This window comes from Myxocyprinus asiaticus, chromosome 39 (genome assembly GCF_019703515.2).
Source record: "Myxocyprinus asiaticus isolate MX2 ecotype Aquarium Trade chromosome 39, UBuf_Myxa_2, whole genome shotgun sequence".
Taxonomy (NCBI): Eukaryota; Metazoa; Chordata; class Actinopteri; order Cypriniformes; family Catostomidae; genus Myxocyprinus; species Myxocyprinus asiaticus.
The window spans coordinates 24669133-24694316 of NC_059382.1; the positions used below are offsets into that span (position 1 = coordinate 24669133).

Consider the following 25184-nt stretch of genomic DNA (forward strand, 5'->3'; position numbering starts at 1 on the left):
GAGTGTGTCAGGTTAGATGTTAGACTGTGACAGCACACCGTCTTTTAAAGGACCCCATGAAACGGTTTGGCAAAAAAAAATTATTTCCTGAAATTACATATTTGCCATTAAAACAGGAAGTTTGGGTGGAACAAAACGAAGGGCTACATTTGTTTAAAATAGCCTTTAGTTTAACACTTTTGTGGTGTTAAAACTTCTTAAATCGTTTAAAAAATGGGTCAAGGTGAACAGCCTCTGGCATGTTGGAAAAAGGTCGGAAAGGGAAGTCGGCAAGTCAGATATGTAACTTCGGGATAAGGATTGGCTCTAAGGGGTGGCCTGGCCGTCCCGGGGCACCTCCCCTCCTCCACATGGCCCCCTCTTGCCTTCTAGGCGGCTGGCGGGGAGAAGGGGTGTCTGACGCGCCGCGAGGAGGGCAGGGCCGGCGGGTGGTGTGCGCTCCGGTGCTTGGCGGTGACTCTAGACGTGGGCTGGGCCCTTCTCATGGATCTTTCCGGCTACTGCCAGCGCCTAGCAGCTGACTTAGAACCGGCGCAGACCAGGGTTAATCCGACTGTTTAATTAAAAAGCATCGCAAAGGCCCACGGCAGGTGTTGACGCAATGTGATTTCAGCCCAGTGCTCAAGTAAACGGAGGGAGTAACTATGACTCTCTGTCGGTAGTCAAATGCCTCGTCATCTAATTTTATGTGGGGGCAATTCTCATTCTAGAAAGCATTTTATTGGACAAACATTAGTATAGGCCCTGAAGGAGAAAGACTGTCAATTTTAATTGTTTATATCTGCTAAAACTTTTGTTTTGTCAGCTTTTAGGGGCACACTAGCATATATGGCTTCAAAGCTAATGGTCATTGACTAAAAACAACAAACCTCCAATTTTGAAATGTGAACTCAGGAAAAAAAAGCTATGATATAGACTGGTAATTTAAAAGGAGAGCAAAAAAGAAGATATGAGGGGGACAGTTGTTAGATGGATTTTCTGAAGAGATCTCCTTCAAGGCCTCATTCACTCACTTTGATGTGAAACTCCATTTTGGTGATGAGCAGTTTGAGGTAGATGCTGCACAACTTCCCGTAGCCTTCACTCAAATGACCCTGATGGGGGAGAGAGAGAGAGAGAGAGAGAGAGAGAGAGAAGAATGAAGAATGAAGAAAAGGACAAGGCTGATAACTTCAGGAGGAAATTATGTTATTGCCTTTCTAAAGCAGCAGTAGCGGCTAATGAGGCTTCAACTCACTCTCAGTTCATCAGCTTCACTTCACAATTCAAAGTGCGAGTCATTAGGGGCAGATTAAGGTCAGGTTTTGGTGTGTGTGAACATGTTTGCGCATACATGCATAATAGAGCCAGCTGCACATTTAGTAAATGAGCACATTCTTTCACTTCCTGTTCCCTTTATCAAACATTGTGACATCATAACAGGAAGTGGGCTGAAGTGATCACGGGAAGTATTTCTCCTTAGTCGAATCCTTTAGCATATTATAAGCAAACACATGGCAGGGTACAACTAATGGCGCTTTTCCACTGCACGGTACAGCTCGACTCGACTCTACTCGCTTTTTGGGGGTTTTCCACTGTGGATAGTGCCTGATACTTTTTTTAGTACCACCTTGGTAGAGGTTCCAAGCGAGCCGAGCCGATACTAAATGTGACGTCAAAACCCTGCAGATCACTGATTGGTGAGAGAGAACCGTCACTACCAGCGTCACTGGATTTGTGACACGGGACATCAACCTGCTAGTTTTAAAGTCAGCAACAGCAACAGCAATATAATTTGTTCACGCGACTTTCGAATTGTAAAAAGAAATGGCTGTGCGCAAAACCACGCCCTGGTCAATAAACAAGGTGCAGACGTTCCTCTCATTAGCGACGAACGAAACGACACGAAACGAAAAAGTCTTTCAGGAAGTGTCTCAGCTGTTGGCCGCACACGGCTACTGCTGGACCTACCAACATTGTAGGGAAAAGTAAAAAAAAAATGTAAAAGTGACTACAGAACCATCAAGGACCACAACAGCCGGAGTGGTTCAAACAGAAGAAAGTGGAAGTGGTTCGACCAAATGGACGCTATCTATGGTAATAGACAGGCAAGCAATGGGAGGGAGAGTGCCCTGGACTCGGTGTTGTTGGAGTCCACGATGGAGGATGGTACGTTTTGTTACGTTAACTCTATATTCTGCTTGAAAGCTTCACTTTATTTAGTTGACCAGCTACTGGAAAGGTTGCTTCTAAAACAACCAGGCCAATTTAACTGTTATACTTGTGTAAAATCACCATGCAACAACTGCTTTGTGCAGCACAATGAGCTAGTAGCTAACAGCTAGCGGTCGTGTTATTGTTTATGGTCAGTAATGTTTGTATCGCGTTTAAGATGATGTCACGGCAGTAGAGGTGGCGCAATTATGACGATCAGCCTATAATCCCACCCACGTTGAGGCGGCACTAAACTGCAGTGGAAAAGCAAGCTCAGAAAAGTAAAGCAAAGCGAGCAGAGTCGAGTCGAGTCGAACCGTAACGTGCAGTGGAATAGTGCCATTAAGGTATTTCCAGTAACAAAAATTTGCAACTCGGCATGTTCCATCAAATTCTTCCTGTTGGCTGTGGAACAGAGCTGTACAATGCATGAGGAATGCTTATTACATGGCTCTCTGGAATACTTGATTCTGATTGGTCAATCACAGCATTCGGCAGTCAAATATTTTAGTAGAAACAACCAGAGGTTGAATTCAGTTGTTTCTGGAGACTCTGTGGTCTCTTTCTTCTCACTTATTAACATAATTTTAACTCAAAACATTATTTAAATGTTTATTCAATTATATATTTGGTAAGTAACCATGTAATAAGCAGGACAACGTACATTGAGTCGGTCATTATCATAAAATAAACCCCTTATGTATATGATGAAAAAATGAATTTGGGTGAACTATCCATTTAAAAAAGTAAATACGGTCAGTACCGACATTATGTTGACTTCAAGAGTTATGTCTGGGAACAGCTTCACATGACTAGTACACATAACATGCAGCGCTCTGAACATGCGTGTTCCTCCAGAATGCCAAACAAAAAAACACGTCCTCGTTGGCTAATTACAGATCATCTCTCCTCTGCTGAGGTAAATGTGTCTGACGCATTCACAGAATGCCAACCTATTCAGCTGTCAATCAGCAGAAATGAAATGGCTTGCAGACTGACAAGCTAACAATTTCCACAATGAGATGAAAACTCTAGGGAACTTGACAAGGCTGCATTCAATACGATCGACAGCTGTATTGAGCGTGCCTCTGTTTTAGTGAGAAATCATTCAAAGCCACTGCCGCAAATTGTGTTCATACTCTTACCCACATCCTGCTCATGTCGTTCAGGTCAGATTTGTGCCGCATGGAGTCTTTAATGACCTGATGGGAGAGAGAGAGAGAGGGGAGTTTGAGACACCATCCCATGGTACAACTCTCCATATTTGTGTTCCAAAACATAGTGAACCGTCTTGCTGTCAACCGCCTACATTGGCAGCTGCCTTCTAAGTCAACATACTAACTGAAATGAATCTGCATATGTAGCACATCTGGAATGCTCTTTATAGGCAGCAACTAGGGATGTGCTGAAACAATCATAAATCGATATATTACAATACTTTTTCTCATTATATTGAATCGATACTTTAGATCCCTGTATTGATATTTTCATTCATCTATTTATGCAAGTCTAAACAACAGTGGAAGATACAGTATTCTACTTACCTGACATTTTTTCAGGTATCCATCTTTTTCTTTCTTTCATTATTTATTTATTAAATTATTTTGAGGGGAGGGGGCGAGTTTTGATGTCATTAGTGACTTTTGCTCTGATAAGATGATCACCTGTAACCATGGTTACACCGGCCATCAGATTCATCCACGCAGAAGAATAGACCCAAAGCCCAACTCACATAATTACCAAAACAATGTTCCTCAGCAAGTAACATGCAGTTTTATGTTTCAACCGCTAGAGGGCCAAACGTTACACTAGACAAGTGTAGCTTTAACGCAGCCCTGCAAGTGAAGAACTACACTACCCATTATCCTAAGGGGGAAAATCCTCCAATCAGAGAGTCCCAGCAAACAACCTGCATCAAAAGAGCTCTGCAGTGTCTGATGCAACAGAGTCAGTCTCCTTACACTATCAAACTCCTTATATATGTGTATATATCTGAATATTTTATAATATACTTCCGGAACAAGATGGCTGAAAAAGTGGGAGGGCACTGTTGCGGTCTATGATGAAGCAGGTCATCTAATTAAGCATAAAAGCATTTCTCTGTACGGTCAGAGCTGTTTCTATTATGCACGAAAGAGACTGAAACTGAACCCACAGTTTCACACTCACTCTCTTGAACACGCTGGGTCTCTCTTACACATTTGATAACTGTAGTTTCAGCCACAATCCAATTATGGACACATATGCATCAAGATATAATGAGTTGTGATGCATACATCACAATATATATCATACTGCAAGGTGGTACAGTCCTAGCAGCTACTCCATGTGCAATGCTGCCTTAGAATGTGACCAAAATTAGGTATCTTAGAAGGCAGCTTAATGTTTTGGAACAGCCTTTGCGTCAAAATCATGCCTAATATGATCCCTTAAAATGCTGTCTAGGCCGGCAGCTCACTAGTTTTTAGAACAGAGCACATGGGAGATGCTGCTGAATTGCCGAAAATGGATTATGCATGCATTATATGGCTGACATGCTGAGATTACTATGGGGAGCTGTTTTGGGGAGATCCATAGTGCAAGAGAAAAAGAGATAAAGAGATAGAGGTGCAATTAGACCTGAATGTAGGAGTACTCACGTTTGGATGGCCATCTCTCAGGAGTTTGTGGAAGACGTGGCAAAATTTCCAGCAGAGTACTGCATTGCTGGAGAGGGGCAGGCGGTTGACAGCAAGCCAGAAGGTGTGAGCCCCCTTCTCATGATGCGTTCCCAATATGCAAGGTAAAGACTGAAGTCAAGGAGAAGGGCTGGGGGCACAGAAGTAAACAGGTGGCTCCACAAAACTAACTCTGAGGTCTCGCTTATACCTAACAGTAAAGGTGCACTCAATTTTTTTTCTTATTAAAATACAACTACTTTTAAGAGACTATTGGGTCCTTTGTAAGCTTTGAAGTGACTCATTATCTACTGTCACTGTATTGAAAAGACGAACCGGGATATTCATTCAAATTCTTTCCTTTTGTGTTCTGCCAGAAAAAGCAGTTATACCGGGTTGGACCGACATAAGGATGAGTAATGGTAAATTATGACAGAACTATTCCTTTAATCGGTCAGCCGGACATATTGGCACATCAGAATCTAACGCCTTGGCTTGAGGTGGCTGTGCGGACAACATAGCTAATCCACCTGACACTTTTACACCCACATTTGAGAATATTTCTCTTTCAGGGTAACACAAACAAAAGGATATTCCTGGCATGTTTCTCTTTGACAGCAACCTCCTGTGTGTTGATGGCCTTGTTGATGCTCACTGCCTGTGGAAGAGAGAAGGAATAGGAAACTGAGCCTTCATTCTGCCTTCATAGAGAAGTTACAGTTTAGAAAACAGCTCATGGCAGAAGAGCCGTCCTTTGTGCTGAGTGAAACAGTGAGTTTAAGTGTTTCAGCCGAGGCTTATTGAGTAACTTTAACCACCGCTGTGCAACAGCCACTGAATACAAATGAAGTTCAGCTCAAAGAGCGCACTTGAGCTCCTAATGGTTTTTGATGAATTTTCCAACCATAAACATGCACACAGACCAGGTGGGACAATATATAGAATATTCACAATAGGATGGGGATGTGTATTGAATCTTAATAATGATTTTAATGCACCTTTTATTAGGGATGTGCAAAATGAGTGGGTCAGGTGTTTGAAAGACTAGTCGATTAGTCACTGTTATGGATAATATTGTATAATTAGGCTCCCAGGGTTTTTCCTGCATTGAAAATATTTGGGGCCTGCCGAAGTAAAATTTATAACATAAATTTCACTCCACTGGCTACCTGTAGCTATCCGCATCAAATTCAAGGCTTTGACTCTGGGTTTCAGGACAGCCAATGGAACTGCACCCTCTTATTTCAATTCACTTCTTCGGGTCTATGCTCCAACTCGCTCTCTATGAACAAGCAACGCCTGGTGGTCCCATCACAAAGAGGCTCAATGTCTATTTCACGATCATTCATTTTCTTTGCTCCTCTGTGGTGGAATGAATTTCCAACCTCCACACAATCTGCTGTTACCTTCTCATCATGCAAGAACCAGCTGAAAACACATCTGTTCCACGAGCACTTAACCAACCCGTACTAATTGCACTTACTACTGCACTTAACCTGCATTTAAATGTACAAAAAAAATCCTTGTCTGTCTCTTTCTTCTGTGCTAGCATCATTACTACTCCAGTCCCTGTGAGAACTTGGCAGTCCTATACTGCAGATGTTGTTAAATTTTGTATGACAAATTGCTTGCTGTGTCTCATTTGTAAGTCGCTTTGGATAAAAGAGTCTGCTAAATAAGTGGAATTTTTCATTTATTAAAATATATATATATATTTTTTTTTTTTTTTTTTTTTTTTATATACAAAAATGTACAGGTAGATAAACATTGCTGCTAAAAATCACATCTTGTTATATTTGTGAATGTAAATGAAAATTCTTATAGAAATATAATTCTTCCTTGAATTGATTTAGCGTAAACAGTGTGACAAACATGCCTCGATTATTTTTTTATTATATTTGCAACACTTTACAATAACGTTAAGGTTTTACATTTAAGGTGTGTTAACATTTGTAAATATCATGATCATGAACTAACAATGATCAATGATTTGTTTTACAGCATTTATTAATCTTGGCTAATGTTTATTTATAAAAATATTATTATTGTTAGTTCATGTTAGTTCACAAAGCATTAACTAATGTAAACATACACACCAACAAAAATGTTTTAGTACATGCTAAAATGTACAACCTTAAATGTCAAGTTTTACCATTGTTTTAACTATATTTTACTACTTAAAAGTTCAAATTAATTGGCAACATGGCTGTTCAGTTGAAATGATTATTCCTATGGCGAAAAAAAAAAAAAAAAAAAAAAATCACTCGTTTAAGCCATTGAGAGCAAACACATCTCAAAATATACTGCATACACTGTAAACCCTAATAATTTAGCAAAACTCAAAACAATCAGTTACATACATTTTTTGAAGTTAATAAACTCCCAAGTTAAAAGAACTTTCTGATTTTAATTTTGTTCTAAACGTGCACGTTAATTGCTGTTAACTTGAAATATTGAGTAAGCCTACTCATACATTTTGATGGCACTTAACTTGAAATTAAATTCTTTGGCTGAACATAAAATTACCATTTAATATAAACTTAAATACGTCAAATAGAGGGAACCTACTGTAACTAGCTAGCAAGTACTAGCTAATACAGTGAATGCTAGCATACACTGTAAAAAATGTCTAATTTTAACAGTAAAAGACTAAAAATGCTTTAGAAATAAAACGTTAATTGACTAACGAATATTAACCGTAAAATATACAATAAAAAAAATTGTCATATATTTTAAAAGACAATACAGTAGTTTTTACAATAAAATGTTGAAAAAAAATGTAAAAAGTATGATTGTCCTATATAATTATTGGTAAAAATGTACATTGTTTAACAAGAGAGTACATGTACTTTTTACAGTAAACTATTGTTAAAATTACAATAAAAAACAATAAATCGGGCGTTCCCACAATTTCCTGCATGAACCATAATATTTCATTATATTTTATCTTATTTTTAATATCAGTTATGTACATTGGGGTGTTATGTGTTATATTTAATGTAATTTAGTTAATGTTTATTGCATTATTTTAATTTCACATGTGTTACCCTGATGGTGTTTAGTGTTTGTGTAAGTGACACTGAGCACTGTCTCTACATGTTTATTGGTCATTGCTCCTGGAAGAGCCACTATCGGTCAACTTCATGTCATTATGTGCTCTTCTGTCATTTTTACAGTAATTAACAATACCGTATAATGTGAAAAGCAGATTTTTATAGTTTCAGAAGGTTAATATCAAGTTTGACTTTTTTTTTACTGTAAATTTTACAGATTTTTTTTTTTTTTTTTTTTTTTACAGTGTATAGTGAATGCATGCTTATTGGTAACACTATGCTTTGATTAGCATAGCAATTTCAGCATACTTAACCTGTACCTGCCCTCAAACTAAGCTCAAGGTCCACTATCCACCATAATGATAACCTTCAACATAACAGAAACTCTTCAAAATAACACAGCAAAACATTAAACACTAACAAGTCTCCCCCGTTACATTCATCTTGCACATTTACTCTCCATGTCGAGTGCCATGCAAAGCATGCTGGGAAATAGAAATCCCCTGCCCAGTTTCAGTTAAATTTAAGTTCCTGTAAATTTAAAGAGACAAGTTCATTAAACTCAAAACAAAACAATTCAGGTTACTTAAAACGTGTCAGTTTTGTGAACTCAAAAGAAACACAAAGTTCAAAGTTCATTATTTCAACTAATTTGTATTTAATTTTTTCCTACTCAAAACAATGAAGTATTCTGAGCATTAGGGTTTGTATCAAATATTATAAAAATGCTATATATTTTATATAGGCCTAAGCTATATTGCCCAGCCTTAACACAAACACTCACAACGTTGAGAGCTTTGAAGCAGAACAAACCTCAGAGAGAAATGTATAAAGCCTTAGCCATTCGTTGTCAACACACTGTCTCTCTTCTCTTCTGTCATAGATGCCAAATTAGCATCAGATCTAGATACAACACTTTGATAGTTTTTAACAAAGTAAACAGTTTTCTTGTTTAAACAAGCATCACATATTTGGCACGGTCAGCTGAACTTAAAGAACCTTTATCAGCTTCTACGATACAACGCGAACCCTGCATCCCAATCCGAACCCTATCCACCCTAACAGTAACCAAGATCAGAATTAGGGTGTCCCAAATCATAGTATGTGGAAATAAGTGTCCCAAAGTTGCCCGGATGGTCTACTATTTCCGGTAAATTTTGGAAGTGCGATTCTCTTTCAATGAACTGTTGTAATGATGTAAACACGATCTGACACTGACAGTAAATAAAGTGATTCAGAATCAGCACAATGTCATTCAAGTGTTCTGTCTAACGTTCAAGTTAAGTAGATAATCTAAGATTTTTACTTTAGTTGATGATGAATCATAAGGTCAGATCTTTTACTTGAAATATAATTGTTATCTGTGTTATATTTCATCTTCATCACATTGTGAACACACATTAAACTGAGATAATGACAGGAAAAGAGATGGGTTTGGTTTGCATTAACTACACATTTCTACATGCATCATTATATCAAAACAGCAGCGGCTCTCCACCCGAAACACCCTGTGACAGATTTACGACGTGCTGTTTCTTCTCCATAATGGTAGGAATTAATGAATGATAGTAAAAATGAAATTAGGAGCGTGCATATCATGATAACTGTAAAAGGATGATTGACAGGTCGGTGTATGGTGACATGATGCACGTAACAATGCGACTGAGGAGTCTTTGGTTTCAAGACGTGATTTTATGACGCGATAATATGTCCCAACACTTGCACCCTTTTTTGCTACACACTTAAAAGTATACACTTTTCCATCACAAAAAGAGTGCACACTTTGTGCTCACAAAGCTACACTATGAAACTTTTGGCCATCTAGCGGTTTAAGCACAGAACTGCAAGTTACTTGTGGCGGAACATTGTTATGGTAATTACGTCAGTCGGCTTTGGCTCTGCTCTTTTGTGCGGATGAATTTGATGGTTTGAGGAGTACCGGAGTAACCATGGAAACAGATGATCAACTTTTCAGAGCAAATGTCACTAACAACAACAAAACTCCTCCTTTTTAAAAAATAAAATAAATAATGAAAGGAAGAAAATGACGGATAACCGAAAAATACATGTATGACGTATTAGCAGGTAAGTAGCATATCTTCCGTTGTTGTTTTGATTTACAGAAAACAAATGTTTCAAAATAAATAACCTTACAAAATTTAGGCAACAATGGCATTAGACATTACGATTGCTAGTCATATCAGATAAAGCCAAATGGTGGAAACTATTATAACTTAGCTAGCAGGCAAATAGAACAGGATAGTAACTGGTTTAGAGATTGGTACTGTTCCCAGCATAAAGTAATATTCTTTCCACTGTCCTTCCTCGAAAATGAAATCAAGCACTTCAGTACCACAATCCATTATAAAATGCCCCATTAGAGGAGCTAAAGCTATCTAATGAACTACTGCGCTAAAAGAGCATCCTGGCTAACTATCGGTCCAATAAAATATCTTGCCTGTCGAGCAAGACAAACTCCATCTCTGGGTCAGTTTTAAATCCTTTCAGATCTCCGAGTTGTCGCCACCTCTGAAAAAGCCAAGTCGATGTTGTTACGTGTTTTTTTTACGGGCTCTGTCGCTTTCCCTTTTTGCTTGCAGATTCTTTTTGGTTGGAGGTCTCTTTATTTTGAAAACGGGTGATTCCCCAGGGGGTTACCTTTTTGAATTATCCCTGGTCAAGCTCGCTAATTTGTTGTGGCATCAAGCTTTCAGCTTCAAACTACTACTACACCTATCACCGCACACATACATGCGCTGTAGTAGCTCCGGACCTTCTTTTCTTTATTTACGGACATGACGTAAACACGCACGGATGACTGACGAAGTATGCAATTTCCCGCCAAATCTGTCCCGACAGCTCTAAAATTTAAATAATTATTATTGGCTTGCCATAGTGAATCGGAACTGTGTTATATTGTAGCATCTTCAAAGTAGTCACCCTTTGCCTAGAATTTGCAGACATGTACTCTTGACATTTTCTCAACCAACTTCTTGAGGTATCACCCTAGGATGCTTTTTAAACAGTATTGAAGGAGTTCCCATCTATGTTGGGCACTTATTGGCTGCTTTTCTTTATTATTTGGTCCAAGTCATCAATTTCAAAAACCTTTTTTATTTCAATTAAATTTTAGATTTATAATGAAATAAATTAATATGGTGGCACAATTATATTTTTGTCTACAAAACTAATTTCAAACATTTAAGCATACGCCTTCAGATCAAAAGATTTTTAAGATCATGAGAAACATTTCAGTCAAGTGTTTTAAAAGTTTTGCCCGGTAGTGTATATGTAGGCGAACTGGGATGCAGCAACGTTTTCTTGAGCCAGGTAAGGCATGGCAGTTTCTTACTTCCTCTAAATGTCTTTAGCTCTTTTCATTTAAAAAGACTTTAAACACATATTGGCTCTGTTCCAAAACCTAGTGAGCTACGTGTGTCCATTTATAGAAAACAATGGTCTTGAACTTAAGGAAGCTGCATGCCGTCCACCTGCCATATTGGGTGAGCGACCCCCTTTATAAAGCACCTGCCAATGTAGACAGTACAAAACAAGGCAGCTCACAACGTTTCGAAACAGTGCTTTATTGCATTACATGCTTAGCACAACAAAAAAATCTGAAACGTTCCTGTTGAAGAGGCCAGGGATCACCCTGACAGGAAAGTCTGGTAGGGATGCAGACAGAATGTTGTTGTGGTGTGTATGAAGATATGAAGATCCTGTCATACACACATTGTCTTCTGTCTTCTCCCCCATGCTGGCTTATGTTGTTATAAACACACCGTTCAAAGTGCCAAGGCAAGGCTTTGTGTACACAAGATGGATCTGTGCAATGAGTGCCTCATTAAGTCACAGCTGTCACGAGAAGGAGAAAGAGGAGAGGGGGAAAAGAAAACACTGTTGTATTTTCTTGTGTCTTTCAGGCAGCTTTTGCATTGCTTGAAGATGGAAAATTCCTTCCAAGTTTCTCTGACTGACTAGGGATGTGCAAAACAACATATTATCGAAATCAACTTGTTGGTGTATTGCCGGAGCGATTATTCGACTGATCTGTCTTAAAGGTGAAGTGTGTAATTTTTTTGATGTCAAAATACATCTAATAGCTCAAGTTTATTGTTCATTGACAACTATAAGTAAGCCATTTGTGGGTTTCCCTCAGCCAAAAGTGTAAACACTGAGCCCCCCAGGCACTATCAAAACATTGACATTTATATTTTGAGCAGCCCACTCAGCTCCACCCATCCCCTTCTATCTAAACTTATAGCGTGAGTTTGGGACGTGGCTACTTGTTGTAAACTGTTCAACCAGGAGAATATGAACATCCATGGTAGACGTGTTACAAAGGAAATAAAACTTCACCAAAATTGAAAGACTTGCTAAAAGACAAAGAGACACAGAACAGAGTATGGCTGCAACAAACAATTTGCAGAGTTGTTTTTAAAGTTGCTTAAACCGCTAGATGGCCAAAAGTTATATAGTGTAGCACAAAGTGTGCACTCTTTTTGTGATGGAAAAGTGTATACTCTTAAGTGTGTAGCAAAAAAAAAAAAAAAGTTAAATGAGATCAAACGACTATTTGACAGTGAGAATTTGGTCAACAATTTTTTTTATTGTCGACGTTGTCGATAATGTCGACTAATCGTTTCAGCCATAGACCAGAGTAAAATCAGAGTGAACATTTTCAAGGTGGAGGACCATGAGGGAATTTTTGGGGTTCGATTCTTGCCGTGCTGCTTCTCGACAGGTAAGCTACACTCTGGTATTGCCACACAAGTTAGCTCATTACTGTCGAGCTTCAGATAAATTCATAAGATTCTCGGAATATGTATCGTTACGCTCACTAGTTACCAATAACTATCCCACCTCTTGTGCTAGATCCCCACGCAACAGCTGCCGTTCAATTCGTTGATGTTATCAGACGAGCCGATTCCTCTGCAGCGCTTTCTGTTCACTGTGTTTATGTTATAGTGGTCTTGTTTATTATGACGTTAAACGTTTATCACATTTTATTTAGTATCGCCTATTTGTTCATCAGGAATCAGAGTGTGAAAGGCCGTAATGAGTCTGAGGGGTGTTGGCAAAAGTTTGTTTGAAAACATACTTTATTTTTGTAATTCCGTTTGGTGTCACTAGTAGTGCAGAAATTACACAATTCACCTGTAAGAAAGTCCTGTATAATATGGCTGGTTTTGGGTTTACCTGACCTGATTGGACACCTTTATAAGGGGGCACTTACATAAAACACGTTCTTGCAGTAAAAACAAATAAATGGAACAGAATGCAACAGTACAAAAGGGTCTTAATAGAATATTCCGGGTTCAATTTAAGTTCAGCTCAATCGACAGCATTTGTGGTATAATGTTGATGACCACAAAAATCTATTTTGACTCGTCCCTCCTTTTCTTTAATATAAGGCAAATAAATCAAGGTTACAGTAAGGCACTTTCAATGGAAGTTAATGGGGCCAATGTTTGGAGGGTTTAACGGCAGAAATGTGAAGATTATAATTTTTAAAAAGTCCTTACATTAATTATTTTATTAAAACTTATGTATTATTTGAGCTGTAAAGTTGTTTACATTTTCTTATTTACAGTCATTTTAGGGTTTGTTGATATTGCATCATCATGGCAATGAACTTTACCCAGAAAAGGTTAGCAAGTGATTTTATCACACCAAAATCATGTTTTTTATTTATTTATTTTATATATAATATATTTATTGACTTTTCCAAGATTACAAATTAACCAACAAAAGCATTCATTCATAATTAAAATAATAACAACAATAATAATTTTAAAAAAATTAAAAAGGCAGCTCAAAAACACAAAATACAATTCCAACATATCAAAATACACTCAACTCCAACATAGGTGGTGGTGTAGCTATTCCCATTCAATTAAATCCAAGCAACATAATGTCTGCAATACCAGGGTCCAGATACTTTACAAATAGCTCCCATACCTTGCAAAAAAATCTGTTTTAGAGTGAATTATACATGTAAGGTATTTCATTGGTACAAACTCCATTAGTACTTTTTGCCAAACTTTCACAGATGGGGCCTTATCAGTGGTCCACTGCAAGAGAATGTTCTTCCTTGCAGCAAAGGTCATTATATTATATAGTCTTCTGTTACCTACAGATGTTATCTGACTGCTAGGCAGGCCTAAAAATAATGACAAGGGGTTTAATTCTAAGTTTAAATTCAGAATCTTTTGTATTTCACTTAAAATGTTGTGCCAGTATCTTTGTAATTTATAGCAGGACCATAAACAATGAGTCAGAGTACCAGTTTCAGTCTTACATTTAAGACATAAAGGTGAAAGAGGAATTAAAATTATGTCTACGATTAAGGGATATGTGTAATCTGTGTATTATTTTCAGCTGAATTGCTTTTGCACGATTACAGACTGATACTGATTTAGCATATTCCCAAATTTTCATCATCAATTGTAATGGATAATTCCCTTTCCCATGTCCTCCTGGTACCCTCTGTGTCCACACCAGTCATACAGCATAAAGTTTTATAAAGTAGGCTAATTGACACTCTCCCATGTACTTGGAAAAGCATTCTCTCAATAGACGATCTTTCACAGTTATCTTTTAAAGTTGTACTCTTTAGTATATAATGCCTAATTTGTAGAAATCTAAAAAATTCTGTTTTGGGGAGTTCAGCTTCAACTGCCATCTGTTGAAATTACATTAGGTTATTGTCAATGAACAAATCTTTGAAACTGACTATGCCCCTCTCACACCAGTGCTTAAAGCCAGCATCAGTCAACCCTGGTAGAAAATCTGGGTTATTTAAAATTGGTGTAAAGATAGAGGTAAGCTTAGACCGACCCTCCAAACAAACCACCATGCCCCAAGTTAAGTGTGATAGGATTGGCACAACTTTCCTTTATAACTTTAAAACCTTTAAAAAACAATAAGTCTTGCAATGGGTATTTAGACAAGTGTGTTTCAATGTTTAGCCATACAGATGAGACATCTTTTGTTATCCAATTAAATATAAACCTTAGATGAGCACACAACTGATATATTCTAATATTGGGTAGGTCTAACCCTCCTTTAGCCCCTAGTAATTGTAAAACCGCCATCTTAAGCCTTGGCTTTCTTTTATTCCAAATGAAAGAGCTCAACCATCCATTCAGATCTTTTAACACCCTTTTGGAAAACACAATTGGAATCATCTGGATAGGATAAAGCAACCTGGACAATACATTTATCTTAACTAATGATATACGGCCCATGAAACTGGAAGGGAGTTCCAGCGATCGAGGTTTTGTTTTATTTTCTCAAACAAGGGTAAAAAATTTGCTCTATAAATTTGTTTAAAGTTAGGAGTCACAACAATTCCTAGGTATCTAAAACCAGTTGGTGACCATTTGAAAGGGAAAGGTGGTATAATATTTGTGACAGACATGAGACTACCAAGAGGCATGGCTTCAGATTTAGTCAGATTAATTTTGTATCCAGAGAATGAACTAAATAAATTAATGATATTAATAAGAGTAGGTATTGATTTCTCTGGAGAAGACAGAAATAACAAAATCTGCATACAGGCTAATTTTATGCCGAGTTGTGCCAAAAGAGAGACCGTGTACCGGATCCTGCCAATCTTATAGCCTCAGCTATCGGCTCTATGGCAATCGCAAAGAGAAGGGGTGACAAGGGACATATCTGTCATGTCCCCCTGTGTGTAGAAAAACTATCTGACTGAAGCCCATTAGTCAGTACTGCAGCCTGTGGATCATCATATAATATTTTAATCCAATTTACAAAGTTGTCTCCTCACCCAAACCTAGTCAGTACAAAGAATAAATAAGACCATTCAATACAGTCAAAGGCCTTTTCAGCATCTAATGACAGAACTAGGCCATCTACACCTCTTTCTGGAACACTTGTATTATATTTAGAAGACGCCTAATATTACTGCACGAATTGCATCCTTTTATAATGCCAGTTTGGTCCACCTTAATGATCGATGGCAGGATGTCTTCTAAACGAACAGCCAAAAGTTTGGAAAGTAATTTACAATCAACATTCAACAACGCTATGGGTCTGTACGATGAACAGGATTCTGAGGGTTTACCCTTTTTTTCTCCCCTTTTTCTCCCCAATTTGGAAAGCCCAATTCCCAATGCGCTCTAAGTTCTCATGGTGGCATAGTGACTCGCCTCAATCCGGGTGGCGGAGGACGAATCTCAGTTGCCTCTGGGCGTCTGAGACCATCAGTCCTCGCATTTTATCACTTGGCTTGTTGAGCACATTACCGCGGAGACATAGCTATTCTCCACGGCATCCACGTGCAACTCACCATGCGCCCCACGAGAACGAACCACATTATAGCGACCACGAGGAGGTTGCACCATGTGACTCTACCCTCCCTAGTAACCGGGCCAATTTGGTTGCTCAGGAGACCTGGCTGGAGTCACTCAGCATGCCCTGGATTCGAACGCGCGACTCCAGGGGTGGTAGTCAGCGTCTTTACTTGCTGAGCTACCAGGCCCCCGGGTTTCCCCTTTTTAAGAATAAGTGAAATATTTGCTTCTTGGAAGACCTTGGAAGGCCTTTACCTGAGAATGAGTCCTCAAACATCAAGCAATGGGTCTACTAACACGTCATGAATCTCCTCGCAGAATTGCTATAGTTCATCGGGCCCAGGGGATTTCCCACTCTGTAACATCTTTATGGCATTCAACATCCTCTCATGTAATGGGGCACTGAGAAAGATCTTTGCTCATCTGTGATTGTTGGTAGATCGACATCAGAGAAAAAGTCATTCATTATCTGTGATGCTCCATGAGCTAATTCTGAGGTATAAAACTTAATGTAAAAGTTTTTAAAAGACACATTAACCCCTCTATTATCATACAACTGCTTACCCTCATTGTCAGTTATAGATGTGATGTAGAGATACCTATCTCGTTTTAGTAAGATAAGCCAAGTACATTCCTGGATTGTCTCCATGCTCATAATACTTTTGCTTTACAAATAAAAAAAATTCTCAGCATCTTGTGCCAAGAGAGAATCAAGGGTGGATCTAAAAGTAGTAATCTCTTTTAATAACATGAGGGAAGGAGATTTAAAATATACTTCCTCTTTCATCCCAAAGTCTTTCTCTAATACTTGTTGTTTTTCTTGTTTTTTCTGTCTCTTACTGGCAGAAAATGAAATGATTAATCCTCTGGCATAAGCATTACAAGTCTCCCACAAAAGAGAGGGATCGTCAGTAGATCTTTGATTGATAGAAAAAAGTACTTAAACTCAGTTCTGAAGTAAGATGTAAATGTGTTTCCTCTCAGAATAGTAGAATTTAACCTCCAATATCTAGTCTGTCCACATTCACCTTTCAATTTAATACACAGGGTAACACTGGCATGGTCTGATATAACTATATTTCCAATACGACAGTCAAATATGGAATCCAGTCAAGTCCTGGGAATAAAAAGTAATCTATTCTTGTGTGACACCTATGGGGAGCTGAAAAAAAAAAAAAGTAAACTCTTTGCCTACGGGGTGAAAAAAAAAAATCTCCAAATGTCCACAAAACCCAACTCTTTGCAAATTGCCTTTAAAGATTTTGTTTGTGAATGGAGTGGGGTTATTTTTTTAGGAAATCTGTCCATAATAGGATTTAAAATACAACTGAGGTCACCCCCTACTATATTATACTCGCTATTCAATTCTGAAAAATATATAAATACTTTGGTGATAAAATTTGACGGATGGGCTGGAGAGCAATAAACATTCATTATAGAAATTCCCTGTCCATGAAGAACACCTTTAATCATAACATATTGACCACGTTTATCTTTTAAATAAGTTTCTAATTTAAATGGCAAACTCTTTCTCACAAATATTGCCACGGCCCTACTCCTAGAGGAAAAGGATGAGAAAAACACCTGACCAAAGCCCCCTTGCTGCAACTTCAAATGTTCTATGTTATTTAAGTGGGTTTCCTGCAAGAGTGCAATGTCAATGGTTTTCTTTTTTCAGGTAACACATTATTTTTTTTCTTTTGATCGGACTATGGACCACCCTGACATTCCATGTACATATCTTTAAATGGTTACTTGCCATTATATTTTAGTCTAATGCTGTGCACGCGAATCTGAACTTGATAAGGTACAATTTGGGGCCTGGGTAGCTCAGCGAGTGTTGACGCTGACTACCACCCCTGGAGTCGCGAGTTCGAATCCACGTCTCCTAAGCAACCAAATTGACCCGGTTGTTAGGGAGGGTAGAGTCACATGGGGTAACCTCATGGTTATGATTAAGTGGTTCTCGCTCTCAATAGGGGTGTGTGGTAAGTAGTGCGTGGATCGCGGAGATTAGCATGAGCCTCCACATGTTGTGATTCTCCGCTGTGTCATGCACAGCAAGCCACGTGATAAAATGCGTGGCTTGACGGTCTCAGAATTGGAGGCAACTGAGACTTGTCCTCTGCCACCCAGATTGAGGTGAGTAACCGCGCCACCACGAGGACCTATTAAGTAGTGGGCATTGGGCATTCCAAATTGGGAGAAAATGGGGATTTTAAAAAAAAAAAGAAAAAAAAAAGATAAGGTATAATTTTCCACCACGCTCTGAACCGATATGTATTCCAATCTCGAAACATGTTACTGAGCTGGCAAAAAAAAAAAAAAAGAACATGTATTGAACAGAAATTCGATAAAACAAACAGTACACCAATTGGGGTAATCCCCGTTTCTTTTCCAACAGGTGATTTCAATCCCATACATAAAATTGTCATCTACAGCCTCAGTAGATTCAAAAAAAAAAAAAAAAAAAAAAAAAAAAAAAAAAGGCTATATCACAAATAGCACCTGTTCTTACACAGATTTAACACTAACCCAGTAGAGCCAAGATAAGTATACCCACAAATGAGAAATACATTTGTAACTTTGGGCTGTTTATCACAATTTGCACACTCAGTGATAACATTGATGAGGTGAACATATCGATCTAATTTGTCCAGATGTGTACACAACAAACCTGCACAAATTTAATCCAAAGAGTCCGCAAATGCTGATACTTCTTCAGGGCTGTGAATTTTCTTAGCTTTTCCGTCGACCATCATCCTCAGTGTTGCGGGGTACAGAAGAGCATAGTCAGTCTTCTTATCCCTCAGCCGTGCTTTCACCTCATCAAACGCCTAGCGTTTCTTTATCAATGCAGCCAAAATTGAAGAACGAGACTTTTGGTGATCGTTCAGAACCAACATATCGTGCTGCATCCATGACTCGCTGTTTGTCAGTAAAGTTGTGGAACTTTGTTATCATGGGTCTAGGGTGCTGATTTAGTCCCAATTTTGGTGCTAATGATCAATAAGCCCAATCCAATTTGAGGCACCCAGCTTTAGTGTTTAACTGAAGGTAATCAGGGATCAACTTTTCAAAGAATTAACTGGGTCCGACACTGAGGGCAGTCCGATCACGCACACGTTGCATATGCATCCACGAATTTCCAGATCTCCACGATGGCGATCCTCTCTTCCGCTTCACCAATGCGCTGACCCATTACCTGAAGCTGGGCTCTTTGGTCATGTATTGCTTCCAGGACTGTACTTATTTTAGTGTCTGTAATACTCTTGATATTTTCAGTCATCTTTTCCATTGCTTGTAAAAAGTTTGGTTTGGATTCAGTGAGAGTATTGGTACAGGCCTCCATGCTAACCGGCACAGTCTCCAGTTTTCGTCAAATGTTTTTTTTTTTCTGGGGTTACTACTGGACATTTTTGTATAATATAAATATAAATAATCTTCTAGGCTCATTCTTAGGCAGTTTTTATTCAAGAAATCAGCACTTGTGATAAACCAGTAGGCAAATAAAGGATGAACAAACAAATATTATCAGAGCTCACTTGAGTTGCGTCCGAACTCTACGGTGCCATCTTTCTCATGTTAACACGCTTACTGTTTACATCTTGTGCCGAAACTTTTGAAACAGTGAGTATATTAACGTTTATGGATTGTCCCCATTCACTTCCATCGTAAGTGCGTCACTGGAACCCAAATATTTACTTTTTTTTAAAGAAAAGGACGGGCATGTCAAAATTAATTTTTATGGTAATCGATATTATGCCACAAATAATGTCGACTGAGCTGAACTCGTACTGAAACTTTAAGAGACGTAATTAAAATTTGGACCATATTTTTCACTCATGGTATGTGTAAGCTGTAGCATCAGGGCTTAAGGGGATGAATGTTAAGACACAATTATTCCGAGAGAAAGAAAAAGTCACATGGGTTTGTAAATGATGGTGAGTAAATAAAAAGGCGAGTAAACGATGACAGAATTTTCATTTTGGGGAACTATTCCTTTAAAAAATGAACACACTCCTTTTCCAAGAACAAATGATGCATTCAGAATAGATAAACATATGACTAAAAGGATTCATGAGCCATGATGTCTGTAAAAATGTGATTAGAAATGGCATAGAGAAATTTCCACTGAGACACAGGAAATGAAGACCTTTAAAAATAAGGGAGTAGATAAACATAGCAGCCTAAGTACCCTAAGTACTAAGCTGTCATAAATACATGACTCCCAGTACTAGTGTAAGCAGCATAAAGGGGTGTGGTTTGATTTACCCACACTGAGACTTTGTCGTCTGTGTGAATGCATTGTGCCAGCTGCCCGGACCTCATGGCATTGGTCAGTGAATTTAATGGCATCCTGGCCTTTTTATCTCTCTCATGGGCATGGGCAGATGATACAATTATGATAACTTTAAAAGCAAGAAAAGACAAATAAGGTGAGAGCCAAGGAAAGAATGAGTAGGCCTAGATGGCAGAGATGAGTGTTCAGACTCCACAGGTGAATCTCATGAAAACATGACCGTTCCCACTTTCACCCAAGAAAAAACTATCGAAAATACTCTAAGCCAGATTATATGCAGAGACAATTTTAAGCTATTCTTAAATTCATAACTTTGCTTTGTTGTTTTGAGCATCCTGACCAGACACACATAGCAACAAATTGGCTGTATCAATGGTGGGAGTTTGGGGCGGGGCTATCTGTTTATTTGACCACTTGCAGACGGGGGAATATTCTGGAATCTGTTTGAAAATTATTATAAAAAGTTGTGCTGTCGATTTAACAAGTTAATTCAGTGTGATTATTTATATAAAAAAATAACGCGTTAAAAACATTAAGGCAATTAATCATGTCCCCGGACCATAATAAGAAATATTTCTACCATCCGAGCAACTCAAGCTTGAAGTACCACCAGGGGGCAGTAAAAGAAACTCCAGATGTTTACTCAACGTGCACATACAGTATACAGAGAACAAACCACACTTACCGACAACAGACAACACAAGATCAGAGCATGTTCTTGTGTTCAAACACAGCTTGATGGAGCACAATTCCGAACTATGTTTAACTTGACGCATCAACCTAAAAACGGTATGTTTATGACGTGCCGCAACTAAAGTGAGACACTCCAAAAGCATCCGTCTGACGCATGTGTACACTGATGCATCCTTAGACAAGCCCTTGTAATAAATCTGACTGACTGACAAATTCAATTGACCCTTCGCTAAGCTCCGCCACCCTTGGTTATGGTTAGAGCCCGACCGATATGGGATTTTTGAGACCGATACCGATTTTAGATGGGGGAAATTCACCAATTACCGACATGGTGGCCAATATAGTAAATTTTTGAGCTGGAATGAAAACAGACATTTTTTATGTGGATTGTGCACTAATTTTGCACCGCTATGACTATGCAAAGGTACTCAGAAGGCTGTTTTCTTAAATATTTTTATCAAAGAATATTTGACATTATTGTTATACATTGTCAACAAATTCTAGAAATTAACACTGGGAAAATAAAGAATAAATAAAAATACAATAAATAGCTTATAAAACATCAGTACTGTACATTTAGTATCAGTCAAATGCTGATCATTAAAATAAAGAATAAATAAAAATAAAATAAATAGCTAAATAAACATCAGTACTGTATGTTTAATATCAGTCAAATGCTGACTATTGAATACTGCCAGTCAATTAGGGGCAGGTTGTAAAACAAGAAGCATTTACACTTGCCGAGACAAGAGATAAACAGCGGCAGCGGTGTTACACCATATTCTGCTATACAAGTTCAGGGGTAACTTTCAACGGTGGAAAACCAGACTTTTAAATATTACATTTTGTAAATGCAATGACTGGAATTGTTCGGCTGAAGGGGGTACCAAACTGTGAATCCTGAACAAAACAGTTTGTTGAATACATGTTTACACATTAGCTTCCACTCAGCTGACAAGCAGTGAAAGTAGCTACATGGTTATCTAGTTAGCTATAAGCTTGTTGTCACGGAGAGTAAAAGACGGACCAGCATTGCGTCTCACCAACTAGGTAACAACGTAGTGTGAAATCAACACTCAACAGACACAATCCACCGCCACACTGTTGTCTACTGAGCTGCAAAAAGATGCTCTGATGTTTACCTTTCAATCTGCTACATTACTTACAGCACTGACAAACTATAGCTGGCTAACATAGTAAACGGATGTGATAAACATGAGTGACATGGTTGTCAGGGACAGGGTTAACATTATATTAGTTGTATTGGAAAGGGAAAATGATGGGGTCATTGTTTATTAACTTTCCAGTATGTATATCACAAACAAGTAAGCAACTTACCGAGAAGACACACAGTTTAACTCTGCCTGCAGAGCAACCGTCAGCTCAGAGTCATCTCTGTAAACAATGGAGTCGGAGCACGCTCTGCTGGACAAACTACGTAATGACACCAATTCTAAACCATAGTTTTCTGCATTATATGTTCTGAAAAAAAAATCATATCTGCGCATATCGGTAAACATATATGCCGATACCGATATATCGGTGAAAGGCTAATATCGGCCAACCGATATATCGGTCGGGCACTAGTTACAGTCGCTCGCTCTGACAAGCTCTGCAGAACTCCCCATAGGAATGAATGGGAGATTGCCATGAACGGCACGGTTTTTGGCGAAATATTCTAAGAAACGGAATGGATAATATTATTACGTGGGCTGGAATGAAGAGTGGCATTGTAATGCATATTTATCTGTTTTCTGTCAAAATAATTTGTTAAATTACACAGTAATTTGATTGAAAACTGTGCAGACTGTGAATCATATTCGAAGCAAACGATCATCACAGTCACATAAAAAGAGAAAAGCGTCATTTGATAGCGATTACAAACCTCATAACATTAGTGTAAGTGAAAAGAACTGCTTATAACGTCTCATAACACACTCATTTTGATGCTGTGAACTCTTTATTTACTATCACCTTTACTAAGACCTGAATCAATATGTAAAATAGTTAATGTTAGGTTGTTAGCTTTAATTTACCTTGGAGAAAATGTAGGTGTCCTTACTGATGCTATACATGTTCATTTGGGAATGAGGAATGACACACTTTTATCTAGGGCTACAACTAACAATTATTTTGATAATCAATTAATCTTCGATTATTTCTTTGAATAATCTGTAAAAAAAAATGTCTGTATTTTTTTACTTAACAAAGAGTAATGTTCATTAAAAAGTAAAATGATCCATCGGGGATGGAGTGGGACAAAAAAAAAAATCAGCCCAGCAGAGAGTAATGGTGACACCAGAACAGGAATTAGTAATAATTAATAATTCTGCTCACCTGAAAAATTCATAATTATATTAGATGCATATATAAGATACATATGCTTGTACACTGTCACTGATTATTTACATTTAAAGTATTTTAAATTAATATTGTAGGTTTTAAAATAGCATTGTCACTGATTACATTTGTCAAAACTATTCTTTTCCAAAAATATGAGTTTGCTTATCAATTAAAAAATTTTTTGCCATTGTATACATTTACTGGTGAAATCATTACATTTGGCATTATTAGGACTAACAAATATCGGGACCCTTAGGATTATTATACATTATATTCAGCATTACATACAGTTTAATACAGTACAATCATCTGTAAACGCAGTGCAGATTCACTCTCGCACTGAAGTCTCATTCCGGTACTCATTGTATTACATGCACTGACAGGGTGAGGAGAAATCATCTGAAACTCTTTTATAACCGACACAACTGGACCTCCGAGACATCAGTGTAACATTCGTGAAAGCTGCACGATTGATTACACTGAAACTGAAATCGAGGTATGATGTTGTACGAGTTTAATCAAAGTGATGGCGCTCCCTTTCTCCATTGCGATCGGTTTGATTAACGTGGAAGCGTGCGCTCGCTTGCTAAGTGCAGTTTAACAGAGACTCGCTTATGGTAAAAACAGTTTTTCGACAACGTCGACAATAAAAAATATTCAGAAAAATTGTTGTCGTCGAATAGTCGTTTGATCTCATTCTACGTAATATGAAATCGGATATGAAACTAATGATTGCGCGCGAGAGGAGCACTGCAGCTCGCGCCTGACTGAGGAGAGAAAACACAGCTCACAGTCCAGACGTACTCCAAACAGCTTCAGGTGATGTAGATCGCAAAGTATGGGGAAATTATACAAAAATACAAAATAACTAAATACAGAAACACTCTTGTTGTGAAATAAAGTGGAGCCGGAGCTGCCGTTCCACTGAAGCAAAACTTGCATGTCAGAGCATCTTTAAATGAAACACCCCGCTGTTATAACTTGAATGCATCCTTTATTAAAATTCAAATGATAAGGAAGCAGGTCATGTAATAAGTACAAACTCCAAAACTGGCATTTCTCTGTGCGGTCAGCACCACTTCTATGAGTCACGTGAAGTGACCCGATCTAAGGGGGGGGGGACTGAAACTGCACCCGGCTGATGCACACTCTGTCACGGGCACGCACGTCCCTCGAGCGCACGCTTAATGCAGCTAGATTATAACATGATGGCTCACCATGAAGTGAATCATAATACATGTGTTGTGATGTGTATCTTATCGTGAAGAAAATCAGCGATATGCAGCTCAATTAAGAAAAGAGAGCTTGTTTTTTGAGAGTTAAAGATGGAACGATGTGAACAGAAAGGTGAGAGAGGGTAGTCTTCGCCCCATTATACACTGCAACAAAATACGTTTTTGATGTTTTTTTGTTTTGGCTTGTTTTCCAATATAAATATCTAAACTCCTTTATTTTAAAGTACATTTACTTTAGCAGCTATACTGCAGAAGAAAAATGTGTTGTCTGAGAATGTTGAATATAATATTAAAAATACAAATATGTTAAAATATCTAAAAATCCTTAAAACAAGATACATTTACCTGAAGCAACATGTAAGATATGCAGACTTGCTTTCAGAGAA

At 38.2% G+C, this 25184-nt stretch overlaps 1 protein-coding gene across 2 annotated transcripts in view; it reads right to left on the reverse strand.

Annotated features, from left to right (window-relative positions):
* hip1 (huntingtin interacting protein 1) overlaps positions 1-25184 on the reverse strand; it is an 81384-nt gene that overhangs the window by 32621 nt on the left and 23579 nt on the right. For both annotated transcript variants that reach the window (XM_051678979.1, XM_051678980.1), the window contains exons 2-5: positions 5445-5508; positions 4833-4975; positions 3339-3395; positions 1014-1094 (exon numbers count right to left, since the gene is read on the reverse strand). In XM_051678979.1, coding sequence (XP_051534939.1) covers positions 1014-1094; positions 3339-3395; positions 4833-4975; positions 5445-5508 — 345 coding nt within the window. The remainder of the gene's footprint in view (positions 1-1013; positions 1095-3338; positions 3396-4832; positions 4976-5444; positions 5509-25184) is intronic.